The sequence below is a fragment of the Cupressus sempervirens genome, chromosome 7, assembly GCF_028749045.1.
Source record: "Cupressus sempervirens isolate cs-2001-9-10 chromosome 7, ASM2874904v1, whole genome shotgun sequence".
In the NCBI taxonomy this organism is placed as follows: Eukaryota; Viridiplantae; Streptophyta; class Pinopsida; order Cupressales; family Cupressaceae; genus Cupressus; species Cupressus sempervirens.
In genome coordinates, this window is record NC_143124.1 from 893294546 (window position 1) to 893317976 (window position 23431).

The 23431-nt window shown below is 36.6% G+C and overlaps 1 protein-coding gene across 2 annotated transcripts in view; it reads left to right on the plus strand.

Moving 5' to 3' along the window:
* The window catches only part of LOC149550371 (sorting nexin 2B-like), a 44913-nt gene extending 30763 nt beyond the window's left edge, over positions 1 to 14150 (plus strand). For both annotated transcript variants that reach the window (XM_089793399.1, XM_089793398.1), the window contains one exon: positions 13599 to 14150. In XM_089793399.1, the coding sequence (XP_089649525.1) occupies positions 13599 to 13706 (108 nt within the window). In that variant the 3' untranslated portion in view covers positions 13707 to 14150. The remainder of the gene's footprint in view (positions 1 to 13598) is intronic.
* The last annotated feature ends 9281 nt before the right edge of the window (positions 14151 to 23431 follow it).

Consider the following 23431-nt stretch of genomic DNA (forward strand, 5'->3'; position numbering starts at 1 on the left):
AGTTAACATGAACAAAGCAATCCAGAATAGTTGTCTCTTAAAAAGGTCTCTCCAAAGAGAGCACTTGATCTATCATTGATAAAAAGCAACAACCAAGACGATGAGACCAAAGGATATATCAATAGGACCAGTGCAATGTTCCTTATTGACTCGAACACATTTTTCTATGACATCTGTAGCACAGAGACTCTAAGCAATATATAAGTCTTACATCAACTGCCTCTGATAAAAGGAAATAGTAAAGTTTTTTTAATGCGGCTTTGACTAGGAGAGTTACTTGAGGATGCATTTTTATCAACTTTTATTTTACTGGCTTTGCTCCTGGTTTCAGTGGCATGTGATGAAGATCTGATTCAGGATCTACCCCCGGCATGTGTGCATAAGACTAGGAGAAGTTGATCTGTCTTTCTGGAAAGAATCTGACAAAACTCATCCTTTTCTTCTTTTGACAATGAGGCTGCAAAGTGTATGATCGGAGGATTGTTTGGTGTTCCTAGATTTATTTCTTATATTGAAGACTATTCTTTCCATTTGCTTGCGTAAGCAGCATCAAACCTTGTTGGTGGGAGGATTTTGGGTAATCAATGCAGAGTTGTTAGATACCTAATAAGGGCTAGGAATATTTGACGATCTAGCTGTAAATTTATTATATATATAAATAAACCAATGTTTCTTTAAGTAATGTTTTCATCTCGCATATGTGTTGGGAACATGATGTTCATGATCTGTCATGATTCTTAGGAGATTTAACTTTGTAATCAGAAAATGTTAGAAAACAGCAAAATATTGTGAATAGCGTTGGTGTTAGAGTAAATAATTAATTATTAATTATTTATTCTATTACTTAAGCTTACTTAGGTAAATGCATTTTATTAATTAATTGTAGTCTAGCAGTTTGTATAAGTTGTTGACAACATGGGAGTTTGTTCTCTCCTAAGTCATACTTATCCTCTCACATTGTTCGAGGACTTTCCACCTTATGTGGATGTATGCTTAGTTGTCACACTTATCTCCTAGCATCTTCTAGCTTGTTCTAGAAGATTCCTGGAGCTCTTTATAAGCGGGCTCCCTCTTTGTATTTTCATAACACATAACATATCACATTTCATTGTAAATACATTTCTTATTGTGTTTGCATATTTTCTCTCTCATGTCCGTTTAGGGTTTTTCCCTTGCTCCATGCTCTTCCTCTTCTTGGCTTCTCTTTGATAAGTTCTCGCATGCAGGTGATCTTGGGCGTCTTCGGAGTTGGCTTTCATCAACTCCAACATGGTATCAGAGCCTTCCCGCTGCTGCTTGGTTGAAGATTTTTGAATCCATGATTTGAAGTCACAAACCCTAGTTTGTTTGTGCATTTTTTCTTCAAATCAGGGAATCAGCAATTTTTCGGAGCACTTTCAGCCCAAACGGACACTGCCATTGGATTCGGAAGGCCGTTTGCAGTCAGGAGTCATATAAAGCTTGTTGTTTTTGGAGACAGAGCTCCAGGAGACAATTTTTTTGCCCACAGGCCTTGCCGTACGGATGTATGGACGATTTCGGCATTAAAAATTAAAAAAAAAGGTTTTAGGGCGCGCCGCCTAGCGGCCACCGCCGCACCGCCGTCGTGCGGCCCGCGCACCACCTGAGCGCGGTCCACACCGGCAGTCGTGGGCAACGCCACCCGTCTGCCGTGGCGCTTCTCTCTGCGCCGCCTCCACCATCGTCCGCTGCTCCGCGGCCCCCGCCGCTTGGCCAGCGGGCCACCTCCTCCCAGTGGCGACGCCCATTTCCACCGCTCTGCCGGGGCCAGGCCTGTATTCGCCGCTTGTTTGCCGCTCTGCCTTTGCTCGATAGGCGTCAGCCTTTGTACCACGCCACGTGGAAGCTACATCAACTGCTCGCATGGTATTCTGAGCATAGTCAGCACATTTGAGCGCTTGACACGTGGCAAGTTTTCCACATGGCCCCTGCCACGTCATCTGCTCTGCCACTTTTTTGCTGCGATGGTTGACGTGGCCATCAAATTTAAGATAGTGAACTGCTGACGTCAGCATGACGTCATCCTTGCATCAGCAGACCTTCTTGCACCTCTCCTTCAGGGTAATGGCCGTCAAATTTAAGATAGTGAACTGCTGACGTCAACATGACGTCATCCTTGCATCAGCAGACCTTCTTGCACCTCTCCTTCAGGGTCATTTTGGACCTACCTTCGGTTTTTTGGCCATAACTTGAGCATATAGAGGTATTTTTTCTGATCCGAAAGAAGTGCCGGAAAGCTGGTTCTGAGACGGAGACTTTGGTGTAGGTATTTTTAGGTTTTGATGCTTTTTTATAGCCCGTTTTTTCAGTTGAAGTCCGAAGTCCTGTTTTTGACTCCGACATGCATATCTTTTGCGTCCTATGCCCGTTTTTTGAAAACTTTATATTTCTGGAAAGCTGGTTCTGTGTACTTTTCAGAAATGTGGTCATTTTCTTGATTTTTTGGCCCATGCTCTTTCTATCATAGTTTTGGCATTTTTGCTATATGGTGGATATCTTGAGTATTTTAGGCCCGAGGATCGTTTTCCTGGCATGGTTTCCTTTGTTTTTAGCTGTACTTTGTTTTGTATCAGCTTGTTTTCCGTTTTGATCATTGTAGCTATCATTTTGAAGCACTTTTATGTATCGCACTGAGGTAAAGTGTCCCTTTTGCATTCCGGGGATCATGAACGTTGTTTTGAATCAGTTGTACATGCACTATTTTCATAAAGCACCATGGGGGAGATAGTTGTTTGTTGTTTTAGGCATTCTCCCTTTGTCAAGTGAGTGTCCCTTCCACGACATTAGCCCATGCAGAGTCAGTTTGACTGTGTCTTTATAGGTGTCTGTACCTCTCTTCCTCTCTCGTCATTCTTGGTTCGTCTGCAAGAGACTTTGGCCCACCTTGAAGACGCTTGTCATCTCACCCTGTCTGCATTAAGGGGGGGTTATGCTGTTGTTCTAATGCATCCGTGGTTTGATGGTTTGATAGTGTGAACTATGTATTCAGTGGTTGATCCTATGTACAAGGCGATTACAGTGGCTGGCTACCTATGCATTTCAGTGAGATGGATCATCTACCATATAGACATGCTCAGTTCGTGCCTTCTTCTTCCATGGAGGTTTTTTCAGATTAGCAGTTTGGCAGATTTGCGACTTCTTCATGCTTCAGTGATGCTTCTTCATGATCACTCCTTGTTCTTGTTTTAGGGGACATTTCCCTAGTTGGAGGCTTCTTCAGTTCTTCACTAGGTTCTTACCTCTTTTTGGGAGAGGGTTTTTCCCACGTGGTTTTCTCTCTTTCCCCGTTTTTAGAGGTTGCATTTTTTAGCATTGTACTTGGGTACCTAACATGGCCTCGTTGTCGATATCCATTCTGCATTTCATCTTAGTTTTGTGAGCTTAAGGCATTTCCCTAAGTTGCACTTAAGGGGGGGTGTTAGAGTAAATAATTAATTATTAATTATTTATTCTATTACTTAAGCTTACTTAGGTAAATGCATTTTATTAATTAATTGTAGTCTAGGAGTTTGTATAAGTTGTTGATAATACGGGAGTTTGTTCTCTCCTAAGTCATACTTATCCTCTCACATTGTTCGAGGACTTTCCACCTTATGTGGATGTATGCTTAGTTGTCACATTTATCTCCTAGCATCTTCTAGCTTGTTCTAGAAGATTCTTGGAGCTCTTTATAAGTGGGCTCCCTCTTTGTATTTTCATAACACATAACATATCACATTTCATTGTAAATACATTTCTTATTGTGTTTGCATATTTTCTTTCTCATGTCCGTTTAGGGTTTTTCCCTTGCTCCATGCTCTTCCTCTTCTTGGCTTCTCTTTGACAGGTTCTCGCATGCAAGTGATCTTGGGCATCTTCGGAGTTGACTTTCATCAACTCTAACAGTTGGCAGAGAAGCTGATGGTAGATATTAAATAGCAATTGAATTGACAGGTAGAGTATTGAGGTAGGATTTGAGATGTATTTATATGGTTATGCTCAATTAGGTTACATAGGACGAGAGATGATCCTTTTTTGACTCTCCCAAATTTGTACTTTTCATAACTGCATTTCTTTGTTGAATTTCACCACATTATAAATATGAAAGTTTAACCATATTGATAAAGTGTATCTAATTTAAAACACTTCGGATCTTTTCGGCCTGTTGCTAATTTCCCTGACACTAGCTATTTTTAATCTCAAATAAGGGTCATCTACATAACTCACAGTAAAAAATTAAAATCAATTTAGGATTGCAAAATAATAAATAAAGAGATACGCTAAATAATTTTAGCCAAGGCAAGGCATACACTACAATTGTTATGGAATATATATTTAGCTGTTATTCATGACCTTGAGTGGGCTTGCTAAGTTCCAATTTTCTACAGACTCCATTGTACTAATTATTAAGAATTTCAAATTTTCATTGCCTCAACGAGTGTCTGATTTGTTTGACTGGGTGTTCATGAATCTTGTGAAGTGGTTATATTTGGAACTTTGAAAAGCCTGATTATTCATTGAGAATGGGTCTGCTTGGAAATGACATTCAAATAAATTCCTATGGAAGTAAACCACTGTAGTAGCCATATACGATATGGTACCTGGATTAATATGCAGAACAATATAAGACATGCAAGGGAATTCTACGACAATTTGTGAGATAGAGTTTTCTGCAAACTTTTTTTTCAAGATGTATATTTCTTTTGCATTTTAACAGTGTTATCAAACAATATAAGACATGCAAGGGAATTCTACGACAATTTGTAGAGTTTTCTGCAAACTGTTTTTTCAAGATGTATATTTCTTTTGCATTTTAACAGTGTTATCAATTTGATTGGTTCAAAATTGAGATCAATTTAAATAATTTAATCTATTAGGCACCAAAATGATCATATGTGAACTTATGAAGCTTCTAAATATTTCTGGGATACAAAGTACGGGTAAAAAATGGTTGATGTTCATATCAATTGATTGTAATGTGCATCATTATTATGATTTCAAACATTTGATTGTAATGCTCACTATTATTATTTCATACACTATGCTGCACTAAACCATGCACCATTATTGAGGACACTATATTGAGATGTTGGGACTTAAAATTGAAGCACTGATTTTGAGTACCACTCTGAAAATTGAGTCTAATTCAGCCCTTATAAGAACTTTTCATGCATATGTACTTGGCTGTCATTTTGAGGCCTAAGATGTGTTTCATGTGTTTAACACCTTTCGTTCAATACATGCATGCGTCCTATGATGATAAATTGCGATTCCAAGTCATTCCGTAAAGCGTCATTTTTAGCATTGCTCAAATCTGCATTTTTGCTCAAGTGTCAAATAGCGACAGGAAGCCTAGTTTGCAATTGAATATCTTGCACCCGGTAAAGTTTCATGACTCGCATATCAGAGAACCTATGTTTCAGATTTTGAGTCATTTCGATATGTTTTGACCAGGTTTTGAATCCTTCAAAGTTGATAAGTAGGAGATAATTTCCACAGCAAGTCAAATTGTGATATTGCTATCAAAATTTAACTGTGTAATTTTGAGTCAAACTCATTGACCCATGTTTAATAAGTAGTGATTCAACATGAATCCATCTCTCATGAGAATAAATGGAACACTTAGCACTCATTGGATCTAGGTGATGCTCACAGGGGTGAAGCACTGGGACTTCCCGGGAGGTCACCCATCCCAATACTACTCTAGCTTGAGCGCGCTTAACTATGGAGTTTCCTCCATGGTTAAACCCAAAGCTTGCAATCCCATTTGCAAAACCTTCACCAAGTGTTGTGCCTTATGAACCATTCATTAGAAAGCCCATTAAGCTCATCAATTGATAAGTAGGAGATAATTTCCACAAGAAGTCAAATTGTGATATTGCTATCAGGATTTAATTGTGTAATTTTGAGTCAAACTCATTGACCCATGTTTCATAAGTAGTGCTTCAACATGAATCCACCTCTCATGAGAATAAATGGAACATTTAGCACTGATTGGATCTAGGTGATGCTCATAGGGGTCGAGCACCGAGACTTCCTTGGAGGTCACCCATCCCAGTACTACTTCAGCCTGAGCGCGCTTAACTACGGGGTTTCCTCCTTGGTTAAACCCAAACCTTGCAACCCCATTTGCAAAACCTTCACAAGTGTTGTGCCTTATGAACCATTCATTAGAAAGCCCCTTAAGCTCATCAATTGATAAGTAGGAGATAATTTCCACAGCAAGTCAAATTGTGATATTGCTATCAGGATTTAACTGTGTAATTTTGAGTCAAACTCATTGACCCATCTTTCATGAGTAATGATTCAACATGAATCCATCTCTCATGAGAATAAATGAAACACATAGCACTCATTGGATCGAGGTGATGCTCACAGGGGTGAAGCACCAGGACTTCCCGGGAGGTCACCCCATCCTAGTACTACTCTAGCCTGAGCGTGCTTAACTATGGAGTTTCCTCCATGGTTAAACTTGAAGCATGCAACCCCATTTACAAAACCTTCACCAAGTGTTGTGCCTTATGAACCATTCATTAAAAAGCCCCTTAAGCTCATCAATTGATAAGTAGGAGATAATTTTCACAACAAGTCAAATTGTGATATTGCTATTAGGATTTAACTTTGTAATTTTGAGTCAAACTCATTGACTCATGTTTCATGAGTAGTGATTCAACATGAATCCATCTCTCATGAGAATAAATGGAACACTTAGCACTCATTGGATCTAGGTGATGCTCACAGGGTGAAGCACCGAGACTTCCCAGGAGGTTACCCATCCCAGTACTACTCCAGCCTGAGCGCGCCTAAGTATGAAGTTTCCTCCATGGTTAAACCTAAAGCTTGCAACCCCATTTGCAAAACCTTCACCAAGTGTTGTGCCTTATGAGCCATTCATTAGAAAGCCCCTTAAGCTCATCAATTGATAAGTAGGAGATAATTTCCAAAGCAAGTCAAATTGTGATATTGCTATCAGGATTTAATTGTGTAATTTTGAGTCAAACTCATTGACCCATGTTTCACAAGTGGTGATTCAACATGAATCCATCTCTCATGAGAATAAATGGAACACTTAGCACTCATTAGATCTAGGTGATGCTCATTGTTTAGAATTCTGGGAAGTCCTATTTGACCAGTTTTAATTTTGACCCAATTGACCTTATTGAGAAAATTCTTTTTGCATTGCATTCTAGGGGTCAAAGACATGCTATGTTCCAGATTGGAGCTTATGACAAATTCGTTTGACTAGTTTTCAAACGCGATTTCAAATGTAATTTTTAAAGTCTTACTGGTAGCTGAATATGCAGATTGATCGGTAGTTGTGTTAGAGAGGTCACACTTTTGAAACCATGATCGATCGAGCCTAATGGATTGTACCATTGTGTTCTACTCTGAAAATACTTCAAGTGTGTCCATTTTCAAGTCTTGACAAATCCATACGCATACTTTCCTATGTCCATTCTGTTTGCAAAAATTGTTATTCTACTAGTGTTCCCAGTGTTGTAATTCCAAAGTACCCAACTTTGACCGCCTACCAAATTTGCCCAGTTATTCGTCATGAGCTCAAAATGTTTATTCATACTCTCCATGTGGCAGTGAACCAATGCCCCAGATCTCAAGTCTCCATGTGATCATTTGACTCATTTTCCAAGCCAAATCCAAATGCACTTTTATGCTTCTAACATGCTTGCTCACATGATAGTTCAGAGAAGGTAACTTTGACAGTTAATAACTTTTAATTTTGATGTCGTTATGAGGCAAAATATGACAGGGTGGGAGTATGTGGACCACAAAACAGATATGCCAAGTGTCGGACTTCGATTACTTGATTCAGTGAGTTTTTAAAGCTAGCTCAAAGACCTCCCAACATGAAAGTAACAGGTTTGCAAAGGAATGAAAATGAGTTTTAATTGATTAAGCCAGTGATCCAGTTCGTTTCTAATCATTAAAGGGTTAGTCAGTGGATTCTATAAGGTTCAAGTGTTTGAGATGCAAATTTTTTTTAGTTGGACCTGTTTTTGGGCCTGGTTGTTTCCATCAGACTGCTAGAGCATTGTGGGGTTTTGAAAGTTTTTGAAAGATGTCATAATGATTTAGATCATTATGATGTGTCATAGAAGGCATTTTTCATCCTTTGTTATCAAATATGTGTGAGGTTATGATAATATGTATGTGGTCTCCTGTTATGGAATGTTTGTGAGGGAAATACATTTTGAAGTTATTTCTTCTATTGGTGTTAGTAGAAGCCAATTAAAGATGGTTCAGATTGCAAATGAATGAGGACCATTCTCATGCAAGAAAATGCGATTTGGGGGAGTAATGTTGTTTGATAGTTTTAATCCATTTTTTCTGTTGTCCATAGAACATTTTTCTTTTACAAATTTATTTCTCAATCTGCGTAGCAAGACATAACAAATGGAACTTTTTGCAGCCCCATTTAAGTTAAGGAAGATAATTAATGACTCCAAAGGAGAGATGCGACACACTGTTGATACTTTTTAGTGACAATAAAGAAGGGAACTTGTGTACTGAAAGCAATCAGTCTTGATTGATAATGAAACTCGAGAGCCTCCATCATCATCTCCTCTCTAATCGGTTAAAATACGCTAGGAAGAACAAACAACAATGGATAGTTTCAAATGTCCTTTGCCTTGTTTTCCCCCACTTGCCATTTGCGAACTCTAATATGCAAAAATTATGGTGTGACATCTCTAGCAAGCATTGAAAGAGGCATGGGATTATATCTTGGTCTAAGAGATGTATGTGTCAAAGGGCTTGTTATACACGACTCATACTTTCCCATTTTCAGTGCCAGACTCTCGATTTATGCCATTGGAACATAAAAAACAGTTAAGAGTCTTCCAAATGATCAAGCAGGAGGAGATTGATTGTCAAGTCATTCTTGGAAATGCTGGATTGCAACCCACTCATAGGGCTAGTGATTATGAAGTCATTGTCAGTGCGATGGGTGTTGTTTGTAGTGTTTTATTGACTCATTAATGAGAACATAGATATGAGGTTGCTATGAATTATTTTTCTCATGCGTTGGTGCATTTGGGAGTTCTTCATCAACATAATGCACATGTACTTAGAGTCTTACACTTGCCAAAATTTTCCTAGAAGTTTCTTGTTCTTTGAAACTGCGATTTAAAAGGTTTCTCATGTGATAATGTGCAATGAACACTTCATCAAATGGAATGGATCTTAAAATCCACGAGATAGCGATGTCATGTTCAAAAACAGGGCTCAGTGCAAAGTTTTGAATCCTCTCACCAGTATACATGTTGAGGAAAAACACAAGGAGTTAGATTGCCCAAAGCATCCTCTGTCCAAGCTACTAGATGCATTCATAAAGGGCATTTGAAGAAACACAAATGGGATGGGATAAATGAGCAAAGGGGCATTGAAGTGGAGAGCATATAGTTCAAAGTCTGCAGGCAAAACACAGAAAAATATCAAATGATTAAGGCACTGGTTGCATAAAAGAAAAAAGAGGGAAATACAAAAAGACATTATCCCACATTGATAGTGGGAGGGAATTTTTGATATTTTTATACACCAACGCAATATATGTTAGTATCTTAAAGACACAATCCTATTGAGGCAGACAATGCACGTGCGTGGGCCTTGGGCCAATTCTGCGTATGAATGAAGAAATTTTGAACCAAAATGTAGGTGACAGAGATAACGTCAGCAATCTGACTGACCAATGTAGACATGCCACCTAGTAGGCAGTTCGAGGTAGACAAATGAATGGGAGTGTGACAAGTGGCATGCATCTCGAGGTGGGCCCAGTGGTCGTGCCATTGCACATCCAGTTGGCGGTTGTGAAGCCACGAAACGGTCAAATGATAGTTAATGTGTGGTCGACAGTTAGTGTTGCAGTTAGCATAAAATGGTTGCGAAATGGTTAAGTTTGTGGTTAGTCGCGTGGTTGTCGGTTAAGCTTGACAGTTAATGCTAAAAGTTGTGAAGCCGCGAAATGTTGACATGTGGCACCGGGGGCCTTGTGAGAAGATGAGGTGGTAGTTCATGGGTGAATTAGGTGGTGACACGTGGCAAAGTGCTCTGAGGGATGCTAATGACATTTGTGACCGTACAAAAATGGACCAATCTGGGAGTGCCACATGGCAAGGCTGTTCAACCAGGTTTGACTCGAAATAAGAAAGGGTAAATTTCCAAAGGTTTCAAAAATATTAATTTTTTAATAGTTTCCTCTGAACATGCATACCTCATTTTAAATAAAGTTGGATTTTATCATATAGTTCAAACTTGGGGAATTTTTGCAAATGGAATGGTTTGTCAATCAGTTTTCAACTTGCAACTTCTTTTAGACACCTTGGGCATGCTTTTGAGGTCAATATTGGCTTATCATATATCGACAGAAAGCCCTTGGAGTCTACTTTCCAGATTTGTCATTAGTTTTTGCACATGTATCATTGGGAAGCAGTTATGATGAAATTTTTTCGAGGCACTCAGATTTCAACTGCATTCTGGTATGGGTAGTTCAAATTCAATTTGTGGTCAAATGGTGAAGTGGGTATTCACCAAACTTGGAGAGGATCTTGTTACTGATGTTATTTTTCCTCCAAATTAGTTTGGTAGGCGTTTTGGCAACATTTGATATCAGATCAGATATTTTATTAGAAAGGGGCTTTTCTCATCATTCCTGGAGATATTTTCAGAGTTGGTTATGCACAATGATGGAATTTGGTTTGGTTTTCAGTTGAAGAGAGAAGAGAGAGGTTTGGCTTCAGTCGATGGAAGAATTTCAAGTGAACAAATGACATCATCAGATCAGATCCAAGAATTCTTCCTCTGCTACTTATTCTCTTCTCTTTTCTTTCTCTAGGGTTGGATGTTGTTGGTTCCAGACTATTGAGCAGAGCTCTAGCTATGATTTTTCCATCTTTCTTTAGCATTTCTCTCTTGTATGAATAGTAGCAATGAAATTCAAGTGTATAGTTATGGTTTATTGTGTGTTTTATGAGTCTTTCATGCATCTTGAATGTACTTGTTTCAAAGAAATGAATATGAAGAGCAGAAAATTACTTAGTTTCATTCTGATTCTTGTCTCCTGTCTCTGCCGTTTGCAATCTTTTGTGACCTGTGGACAAAGAACATAGATCCGATTGCATGTCGTTTTGAGTTGTATATCTTGATGTATTTTTCTTTTGATTCAAAGAATCAAGTAAATGCTTGATATATTTTGATAGGGTTGTAGATTTCATGGAAGGATTTTGATGATTATGAGGTTTAGTTTTGAGCATTGATATTTGATTCACAAAGTGATAGGATAGATTTGATATCTTGTATGTATGTTGTGATTTATAGAATACCCAATGGATAGGGCATTGATCAGCTACATGATCAATTTAGTTTGTTGTTGCATATGTGGGTTATGCTGATTAAAAAATCAAATATCAATTATCCATTTTCCCTTTCATGTTGTAGAGTTAAACAGGTTACCCGCACTTAGCTTGTGAATTTCATAGATCATGTCATGTCTTTGCCATTGTACGAGCATAGAAGGTTTTGGGGTTTTCATTTGCTTAATACAGATTCAAATTTATGTTTACTACTACATAGTTACATTGCCCTAGGGGACAGGAGGATGGCGGAACAGGGGGACAAGTTTTCGGGATGGGGGGACAAAGGGGCCTTAATTTGGGGATGGTGGGGGGACGAAAGTGGGGTACAGGAGAGGGGGTATATATATGCATATGGTACTTAAAATGCTAGTTAAATTAGATAATATTGTAGATATAACTCATAAAATACATCCATTCCTAGTGGTTAGAATATCTGTGTGTATAGACACACACAAATAATCTTAGTGATTAATCGGAGCTCAACCATAACAAGGGTTGTGTTGGAGAGATGATGAGGTGCCTAAAATATCCTCTACCCTAGGCGCAACAGTAGGACCTTATCCTCCATGTTCTCATGTGGTCCTTGGACCTTAACCTATGGTCCATAACCATTATTGAACATTAAACATAAATAGTTGAATCTGCAAATTGTCAACATTGGGATGTCCCCCATCCTCGGTGGTGGTGGAATTTGGTGGTGTCGCTAGGGACAGGGGGACAGAGTCCCCAAGTCCCTGGTGCATTGAAGTCTTTGGGATGTGGGGCAAAAAGGGGGGTGACGCGTCTCCATGTTACTATGTGTTTTGGGGACTGGTACCATATAGATGAATCTGAGGTCTACCCGCCTAGGTTTTGTAGAGCCTGAAGTGAAGGAGTTCAGCCTTATACTTGGCCCGGGTTCTTGACAAATTGTGTCCATCATAGGAGATAGCTGCCCTTAGATGCAATCTTGTCTTGGCTACCTGGTAGTTGAAATCTCTGTTAAATTAGGAGCCAACAAAGAGTTCACTACATATAGCTGCATGTAACGAACCATACTCTCAATAATGATGACTTTTCAATTCTCCCATTGGATGTGCAAATCTGGGATAGTAATTCAAGTCACACTCATGAAATTCTTGGCCCCACCTCTATAGGTTATGCTGCATTTTGACCGTGTTAACAATTTATAAGTTTCAATAGGATTGGACAAACATTGAGATAAATAACTCGGCGATAAAACTCCAAAATGTCCATATATTTGAACTTACAGATCATCTAAATATTTCTGGGATGGATTAGCTTGAAAGTGAAATACAGAGGAACTAATATGGAGTAAACTATGCCGTTAGCTATAGAGGATGGTGCTAGTAGGTGGAGCTGTAAATGACTTGCATGGTAATTCTTTGACAAGTTGCCATATGTATTGTTTCACCGAAATTTTCTTCAATATGTATGGATCTACACTAATTTAGCTGCACTACAGATCTGCACATTCCAAATTAATAGGACAGAACTTAAGGTAAATGAAATGTTTTCAACAAAATAATATGGAGTAAACCATGCCAAAAGACATATATGATACCAGTGCGTGGCGTATTCTGAAAATGATTTGAAGGGTGATTCTTTTACAAGTTGCAACTTATTTCTTCCACTAAATTGGTCTTCAAACTCTATGGAAATTCGTTATTTTGACTGTACTACAAGTTTAAGATCCCTAGTGGATTGGACATAACATGAGATAAACATAAATAAATTTATCCAGCACGCACCTAAAATGAACAAACAATTGTTTGCACACTATAATGCTATGTGGCCTTAAATTTTCTAAATTCTTTTCTTATAGAAATACATGAGAGATCCATCCATGCTTCAATTTAGGTCTTTACCTTGCTAATAATTGAAATCAGCAGTATATCACTTGTGCAAGTTATCAGCTTATGTTGGATAGAACTTAATGCAAATATTCTATTGCCTGCTCAAAGAAACTTTATTCACCATAAAATACAGATGATATTATATGTTATTTATCTATGAAGAGAGTTACTGTTAATGCTAATCTTAAGCTCAAATCTTGTAATCACTAAAATTTTATAAGAACACCAACAAAAATTTCTTCTGACTGATTTTACTATCATCCATTTCTCGATATATGATGTAGATTTAGAGTCTCATAGTTAGTGATTTAAATATTTAAGGATTACTATTATCTGCTGTCATTTAGGAGGGTACTCATATGCTGATTTGCAGGTAGGATATGCAGAGAAGATTGCCAGTGTCTGGGAAAAGGTTGCACAAGAAACTAGTGGTTATGCATGCAGATCTGAAGATTCTCTTCCCTATGGCACTTCTATCTAGGGTTTCAGTAATTGCTGTAAGTATGATTTACAACTCTTTGAAGAAGCTTCATTCATTTCAAATGGAAAGAGTAACAGAAGTTTCAGGAAAGATGAATGTATGTTCATTTGACTCTGAACCTTGAAGATCAATCTTTTTAGAAACTCTGAGTTCCTTCGCAATTTATGGCATACAACGTAATAAGTTGCGAATATGTAAAATTTTAAAATATGTCAAAATGGAAGGATAATTGGAGGCATTTATCTTGTAGATCTATGCACTACAGGACATTCTTAAAATGGCATTAAATTCATGGAAGTCATATTTCATGGAGGTGTTAATTCAACTTAATATTTATTGTTCCATTCTATATAGAGTTTGTAATGGAGTCTCTTGTAAAGAAAGACGACTCATATTATTTTTGATAGCCATCTATATATAGTTGAGAATATAGATTTGGTTTCATGTTGCAGACTCTATATAGAGATTTTAGTCTTCAGATTGCATATTTTTCTTTCAAATTCATTAGTGCTTATTATTATTTAAAAGGCATTTGCCCAAAAACACTACTCAACTATAGCCAAGTACTAAGATTTTACCTCTTGCTGCGCCAGTGTTTCCCATTTTTTTATCTGTTATATACTTTCATGGATGACCTCTAGAATTTGCTTCAGACTTGTGGGGACAAAACTGGTGCAATTTTACCATTTTTTAATGTGTTTGTATGTTCTCTTCTATAAATAACATGCTTTCTTTTCATGCTATAAAATGTTTGTGTAATCAGGTCATATCAATGTATTTGCCATAAAATTTTGATGGGTATATTTTGATACCAATGTGATTGGATTTCAATCTATCTGCTTGTTTTAAAGTTCATGGAGGGTCATTTGCACATGCTAGTAAATTCAAACAAATTTTGAGGGGAATTGTTTTTTGTTGTTGGGTATTTGTAAGTAATAATTTTAACCTTAAAGTTCCATGTGAACTAATTTATGTCATTTTGGTGACAATCATAAATGTTAATTTTACTTGGAGGTGGTCGTTAGTGTGAACTCACCCAAGACTATTTTTGAATTTTTTTTTTACTGATTTCCATCGCTAATAAAGTTTTGAGGGTTTAGGACAGATATTGAGTTTATATTTTGCTGATTGCACTTTCTTGAAGACTCAAGCATAATGACCATTTTAAACTTGAACCCCTTGTCTGGCGTTTTATCCATTTATCACTATAAATTTGAATATTGAGTCTTAGATGAGAATTCATTTCGTGGGAGCCAAAATGCTAATTCATGTCATTTTGCAAAAAGTCATTCATGCAAAATTTACTTGGAGATGGTTGTCACTGTGAACTGTCCCAAAACCATTATTGAGACTTATGATATCAATTTATGTGTCTGATAACTTGTCGAGGGCATTAAGACAGGCATTTTATTTCCTTTTTTTTTTTGGCTGATAGAAATTTTTTATTGTTCACTTTCTTGGAACACTCTGGTATAATGGCCATCTTATAATTTAAATTAAATCCCTTGAATTACTATTTTACCACTTCCCATGCTAAAAATAAATCTTACATGCTCTTCGATTTTAATGGTAGACTAGACGTTAATATTTATCATTTTCTAAATGCCATTTGTAATAATTTTACAGACTGCACCAAAATTATCATTGAGATTTTTGATATCGATAACAGTGTCGAAATAAATTGCTGGAGTGTTAGCAGAGACGTTCCATTTCTTGTTTTTCTGGTATGCAAAACATGTAACTCACTTTCTTGCAACAATTCCATTTCGTGTTTGCTCTTTGCAGAGTCACTGAAACACATGAGAGATTTATCTCAAGATGAAGGACTATTTCAGATTATCACATCCCGGCCCTTAATTTAATTACACATGGCAATGAAGAATCCTTTTATGCAAGGATCAAGGAATGCTTTCTCCTTTAGATAAGGCTTCCAAGTTTTTGTGACCTGAGTGCTAAAATCCACCAAACCCAGCCATATTCTTTGAGAACTGCAAACTTGAGCATTTTTTTGAGGTATTCTTCTATTTCCAATGCGGCCTCTTCAAAATCCAAACTTTGTAGAGGCTTTGCTGAATCCCCATCATTGGAAAGAGAGATTCTAACCCTACTAGGGATAAAAAGATTACTATTGATGGGACATTTTGGAGCATCAGTACAACATTGTCCTTTGGCTGCAAAAGATTTAGTAAATTGGAATTCAAAGCAAGGAAATCAGTTTGCAAAGAATGCATGTAGTCACCCACGAAAGGTTGAAGGGGACAAACTGAATCGAGAACTATTGGTAGCAAGTCCAAGTTAAGCTAAATTATTTTTCATGGGAGTGCCACCCACCACAATAGATTGCCCATCAAACACAATGTGGAATGGCTCTATTTGGTAGAAAGATAGAATACATGCAAAGCAACAAAAGCTCATTCAATATTATAGTAAAAGTTCTGACTGACACACATTATGGTTTTTAAATATTCAATTGCATTTGTTTAGAGTCAAAGTTTTTGATTAAGAAAGAAAGTTTTGAAGGGCCTTTGAAACCCCGTTGCTGGAAACTTTAAAGAATAAACGTTACGCCCATTAGGCAAAACATGACAAAAAATGCAGAGGCAGTAGATGAAAAAATTAGCTACAAGAGGACAACAAACCAGCCAACAAACAAAAAACACAAAAGACACAAATCACACCATCACACCAAAAGGAACTTATCCCATATTCTTTAAAAGCTTAGTAGCTTGTATCTTGAGCTGGTCCATCTTCTTTGCAGTATCCTTAATTTGACAAAGATCTGGAGAGACAACCATCTTCCTAGTACGTTCTTTGGTCTTTTTACCTGGCCAATTCTTGCTGTCAGTTGTATCACCTTGGTCCTTAGGAACAGTAATGATAGCCTTCTCCCCTGTAATATTCTTTAGCTTACTGATGAGAATCTTAATATGCTCATTGGAGGCTTTAAGGATTTTATCGCTTTGATTAACAATGCTTCTCAGTGTTAAATCTATAATTTGGATCCTCATACTGGTCTAACTGTGCAGATCGCACAATCCTCATCTTTCAGATAATATTGTTTTGAAGGCTATTAATACATTGCCCCTTGGTTAGGCATGATCGTCGATCTTTGGTGATGACCTTGTGTTAGCATTAACATCAACTTAAATTAGTTATGTTTAATTGTTAAACTGATTCTCCTGCAAGGTGCCGATTATGAGAAGGCATTGTGGGTTGACTTAGGTAGGGTCACGTGCCCTTTGGTTATGGTATATGAGGAGGGTGTAGTTGTTGTTAAAGGACACACAATAGAACAAGTCTTGTCCTTTAAGGAACTTCGCCACAAGTACTTGCTATGATAAAAATATATTTTAGAAGGACAATTAATATTGTCATCTCATTTCAAGAGAACAAAGAAGGAAGATTAGAACAACAAGTTTCAAAGGTATTATCTCAGATTTGATAATTTAGAATTTGTAGAACTTTACATGGTATCAGAGCTCTGGTAGTCAAACCTAGGCTTTGCAAATTAAATAATCAGACAATATATATCTAGCACCATTCTTCTATCTTCAATGGCCTACACAATTAGACCCGAGGATATGTTTGATGGGAAATAACACTTTGATGCTTAGAAATTTAGAATCATGACGATTCTTGAAGAAAATGATGTAAAACAATTTGTTGATTCAATATCCAAACAACTTGCTGTTTGACTTCATAAAACTATTTGGAGTAAAGGAAATAGGAAAGCCACACAGATCATATTAGATGGAGTTAAAAATGAATTAGTACCCATGCTAATGAAACATCAAACAACATTTGATATGATGAATGCATTATTAAATGCATATAAGGTTAACAATGCAACTAGATTTCTTGCGCTAAAAAGGCAAGTAAATCATATACAAACAAAGAAGGGAGAATTGATGAATTCTTACTTCTTAAGGGTTGCTAGTCTAAGAAATGAACCTGCAAGTATAGGAACCATAATTAATGACACGAAACTAACACTGATGGCTATAGATGGATTACCAGATTCATGAGAAACATTCACACAAGGAGTAAGTGCCAGAGACGATCTTTCTGACTTCAATAGACTTAAGGGAGATTGTCTTCAGGAAGAATCCAAAAAACTTAAGAAAGAAGGAAAGTTGAAAATTGAAGACGAAGAACTTCATGTTCTTAACACAAATTCCTATAAAGGTAAGAAAAAACATTTCAAGAAGAAGAAGGGTAATCAAAAGAATGACAAACCTAAGAAAGATCTAACCAAAGTAAAATGCTTCAAATGCGAAAAATTTGGAGACCAGATCTAATTGCCCTGAGAATTCTAAAAAATAAGTAAATTGTACAAACATTACCAAAGAAGATAACTACGATCTTGTATTCGACACTATCAAATGAAGTATCAAGCAAGACATGGGGGATTGATAATGGATCATCCCGACATATTACAAGATACAAAGAAGCACTAGACTCTATATCAGAAAAAAGTTAATGGTGAAGTCACCGTTGGTGATAATTCAACACATTTTGTCAAAGAAATTGGACATTGCACCTTGAAACTAAAGTCGGGTAGTTCTCTTCTTCTCAAAGGAGTACTCTATGTACCAGGAATAAAAATGAATCTAATCTTAGTTACAACACTTGAAGATGATGGACATAATGGTGCATTCATGGAGGTAAAGTAATGACCTAGGCTAAGAACTCCTCAATTAAGAAAGCAAAATTGATTGGTCAAAGAAAGGGGTACTTGTATGAATTAAATTCAGAACATAGTTGACCTATTCAAGTCTTAATTCATGAAGCTGCTGATATAAATGAAATATGGCACAGAAGGTTAGGACATTTGAATTTCAAAACTTTATCAATTATGGAGAAGATGGTTACTGGTTTACCTAAATTGAATAAAGATCACTCAAGCATATGCAAAGGATGCGTTCTGAGTAAAAACACCAAAAGTCCATTTCATGATAGCACTAGAAAAGCTAACAATGTTTTGGAATCAATCCACTTAGATTTATGTGGATATATGTTTGTTCCTTCTCTTGGAGGATTTTGGTATTATATACTTTTTATAGACTTCTCTAGAAAAACTTGGATTTACTTCTTAAAAGGTAAAGAATCTGAAGAAATCCTTAAGAGATCTAAAGAATTTAAAATCTTGATTGAAAACTTATCAGGACATAAATTTAAAACTCTTAGGATTGATAATGGAGGGGAATATATGTTAGATTTGTTGAAAGAGTTTTGCAAATAAACAAGAATTAAGAGGGAGTATCCTATTCCTTATACCCCACAACAAAACGGGGTAGCAGAAAGGAAAGAATAGGACAATTACAGAAGCTGCAAGAGCTATGACATTTGATCAGAATCTAGAATATTATCTTTGGTCAGAAGTCTCTTGTAGTGCTGTCTATATTCAAAATAGAAGTCCTCACTCCTACCTTAGAGATAAAACTCCTGAAAAAGTCTTTACTAAGGTTACACCTAATATAAGTCAGCGTAGGATTTTTGGGCGTCCAGTATATGTACATGTTCCAAAAGAAAAGAGAACTAAGTTAGAACCCTCCGAGAGGAAAGGTATTTTTGTTGGGTATAGTGAAACATCTAAAGCATATGGGATTTTCATACCTGGTCAAAAAAATATTGAACTTAGTAGGGATGTAATTTTTGAAGAAGATTTAGCATTCAAAAGAGCTTTAAGCTCTGAACAAGCCTCTCCCTTACCTAGTTCTGAAGAAAATACTGAATTCGAGTCTCAGAGGGAGAACATTGAAGAAATTGAAGATGAAATTCAAAATCCTAATCTTGAAGAAACTCAAAATTCTTAGAAAAGACCACTTTGGGCCATTAAGATAGTAGAGGAAGCACAAGACTTCGCTGCACCATCCAGAATAGTTAGAGAAAGAAAAAGACCCAAAAGATTTTCTAGTTATGCAATAAATATGAATGATTTTTCTAAATTAGAACCAACCAATGTTTTATATGTTATTAAGCATACAACTTGGAAGGGTATTATGACGAAAGAATACCAATCCATTATGAAGAATGATGCTTGGGAAATTGTTCCAAGAGCTGAAGGAAAATTTGTTGTTTCTTTCAAGTGGACATTTAAAATAAAGCATGTTGTTGATGGTAGCATTGAAAAATATAAAGCTACATTCGTAACTAGGGGATTCTCTAAAAAAGGAGGGATTGATTATGAAGAAACTTTTGTATCTGTTGCTAGATACACCTCTATAAGAGCAGTCCTAGCTATTGCAACATCGAAGAGATGGAACATACATCAAAAGGATGTAAAAGCAACATTTTTGAATTGAAAGATTACATAAGAGGTATATTTGGAGAAACCTGAAGGATTTCAATCTCATAACCCTAAAATTTTTATTTGTAGGCTCAAAAAAGGTCTCTGTGGGCTTAAATAGGCTCCAAGGGCATGGTATGAAAGAATTGATAAGTATCTCACCGGCTTAGGATTCTCCAAGAATGAAGTTGATCCAAATCTATATTATAAAAAGGATAAAGATGATATGGTAATTTTAATATTGTATGTTAATGGTTTACTAATAAGAAGTAATGATAATCTCATAGATCAATGCAAGAAAGATCTAATCAGAGAATTTGAGATGAAATATTTAGGATGACTTCATTACAACATCATACTCAATCAAGGAAAGTATACATTAGACATCTTGAAGAGATTTGGAATGTGGAACTACAGGCCTATGTCTTCTCCCATAGAGACTAATTTATATAAACTTCCTTCCATAGATTCTACTCTTTACAAACAGATGATTGGGTCCCTTATGTACTTGGTAAATACAAGACCTGACATTTGCTATGTTGTTAATGCATTAAGTTAGTTTATGTGTGAGCCAAAGGAGATTCACCTAGTTACAATCAAACACATCATGAGATACAAGGCACTCTTAACCTTGGGCTAAGTATGAGAAAATTGAATTGGATCTACATGGATACATAGACTCAAATTGGGCTAGAACTGTTACTAACAGGAAAATCACTTCAGGATGTTGTTTTAGTTTAGGATCAACGATGATATCATGAATATGTAGAAAGCAGTGTTTAGTAGTACAAAGTTCCACAAAAGTCGAATACATTGCAACAATGATAACCTCTTGGGAAGCAGCTTGGCTTAGAAAGTTACTTGTGGGATTATTTGGTCAAGCCATTAATCCTGCAATTATTCATTGTGATAATCAGAATTCAATCAAGCTTTTTGTGAATCCAATTTTTTATGACAGGTCTAAACATATCGAAATTCCTTACCATTATGTAAGAGATATGGTAGACATGAATATTGTAAAATTAGAATACATTTGCACTACAGATCAGACAAAAGATATTCTCACCAAACCTCTCTCTCGAGTGAACATATATCACTTTAGGAAAAGACTTGGTATGGTTGAATTGTAATTCATTTGTATTCTTTAAATTATTAATTTTTTTTTTTTGTCAGGCTATTGATTATTATGGGCTCCACCATTTGTATTCTTTATTTTAGAGGTGACAATCTCTGAGATAATGAACACTTGTATGAAAAACATTATGAGAGATGACGATCTCTTATATAATGTGCTAATCAATAGAGATTTGCTATAAAATCTAGATGAGTCAAGATCACATTGTGATGTAGACATTGTTATGCCTAGAAGTCACAATTTGGATAAAAGAATTTTTTATTATTCTTCGGAGTTTATCTTATGTTCTGGTAGATCTAAACTCAGGATCATGTTGTGATATGGGAATGCCAGTACCTATGAGTCACAACTTGGATAAATGAAGAATTTAATTATTCTCCGAATGTTATCTTGTATATTGTATTCATTGCAATACTGTTATCACTAGTATAAGTGATGTGTCATATCACAAATATAGTAATATGACATAGGATCATGTGTTCAATAATACCACATGCTAAGAAGAAGATTCACATAGATATAGAGTATCATTATATGCTTATTCATCGTAATTGATGATGCTAGATATGTTATCTCTTAGTATGATTATCAAGTTAAGAGGGAGTGTGAAAACCATAACTTCGATCCTCATACTGGTCTGATTGTGCAGATCTCACAATCTTCATCTTTTAGATAATACCGTTTTGAAGGCTATTAATACATTGCCCCTTGGTTAGGCATGATTGGCTATCTTTGGTGATGATCTTGTGTTAACATTAACATAAACTTAAATTAGTTATGTTTAATTGTTAAACTAATTCTCCTTCTAGGTGTTGATTATGAGAAGGCATTGTGGGTTGACCTAGGTAGGGTCATGTCCCTTTAAGGGACATGTCCTTTGGTTATGGTATATCAGGAGGGTGTAGTTGCAGTTAAAGGACACACAATAGAACAACAAGTCTTGTCCTTTAAGGAACTCTGCCACAAATACTTAATGTCATAAATATATATTTCAGAAGGACAATTAATATTGTCATCTCATTTCAAGAGAACAAAGAAGGAAGATCAGAACAAGAAGTTTTAAAGGTATTATCTTAGATCTGATAATTCAAAATTTGTAGAACGTTACACTCAGAGTACTTTCAATTCCATTAACCTTATTGTCCAACTCCAACACCTTGGCCTCCAATCTGTAAAAGGCTGCTGTATTAGTCAAAGTGCCCAACATAGGGTTCTCCTTCTTGGCAATATCCAGATTCCTATGGTTGTTAATCCTTCCCTCCAGGGAACCCACCACATCCATTAAATCCATGACTCAATGAAACAAACACTTGGTGGATATGAAATTATCCAACAAGTTGTTTCTGGCATATTTAGCACATCCATGTTCTCTTCCTTGCTATAGTTAGTAAGGATAGTCATTGTTGGGTCAATAAGTTCCTGGAGATCAACTTTACCTAGCTCTACCTCGCCAACCATAAGATCAATTTTCTCTTAGGCTATGTCGAGCCTTACCGAATTCATACTCATTTTCTTCTATACCATTCTCCCACCCTTTGAAGGAGCAAAGGAAACTTAAGCAAGAACCTTAAACTAAGTAGTCTGAGTAACACTAATTTCCTAGTTGACCTCTTGAATAGGAGAATCATCCCCATACTAGTCTTTCATAAGATTCATAGGGGAATCTAAGCCCTTGTTGACTTCATCACCACCTTTCCCAACTTTATGTTTTTTCCTTAAGGGCTTCATGTTTTTGTTAGTTCCCTCTTGAATATCCATTTCCATATAATCACCCTCCTCCTCGTAATCATTAAACAAAATAACTTTGGCTTGTTTCTTGGCCACAAGGGTTCTGAGATTTTTCATAGTTGGGCTATCCTTCTTTTGTTTCTTTTCTAGTCCCTTCCCATGCTTTTTCCTACTATAACCCACCTCCTCAACTTTAGTCTCCAAATCTTCATCCTCTTCGAGGTAGTCATCATCAAAGCCCACAACCTTCTTGGCCTGCTTCTTGCTCGAGAAAACTTTAATTTTTTTCTTAGGTGACTTCACAGGGGCCTTAGAAGCAAACTCATTTCCCTTTCCTTTGTTTTAGAAGCCACATCACCATCCTCTAAATGTTGGCCCTCGCTATCTTTAGTTTTAGAGAAACCCTGCGATTCCTTTGACTCCTCTTCATCCTCCGCTATGCTCTTCACCTCAATAAATTTCCCCACATAATGAATTTTAATGTGCTTGTAGACAAGCAACATTAAGCCATCATGAAGGGGAGGGTTTGTGAGAATTTTCTCTCTCAAACCATTAATACTAGCATTCATTGAG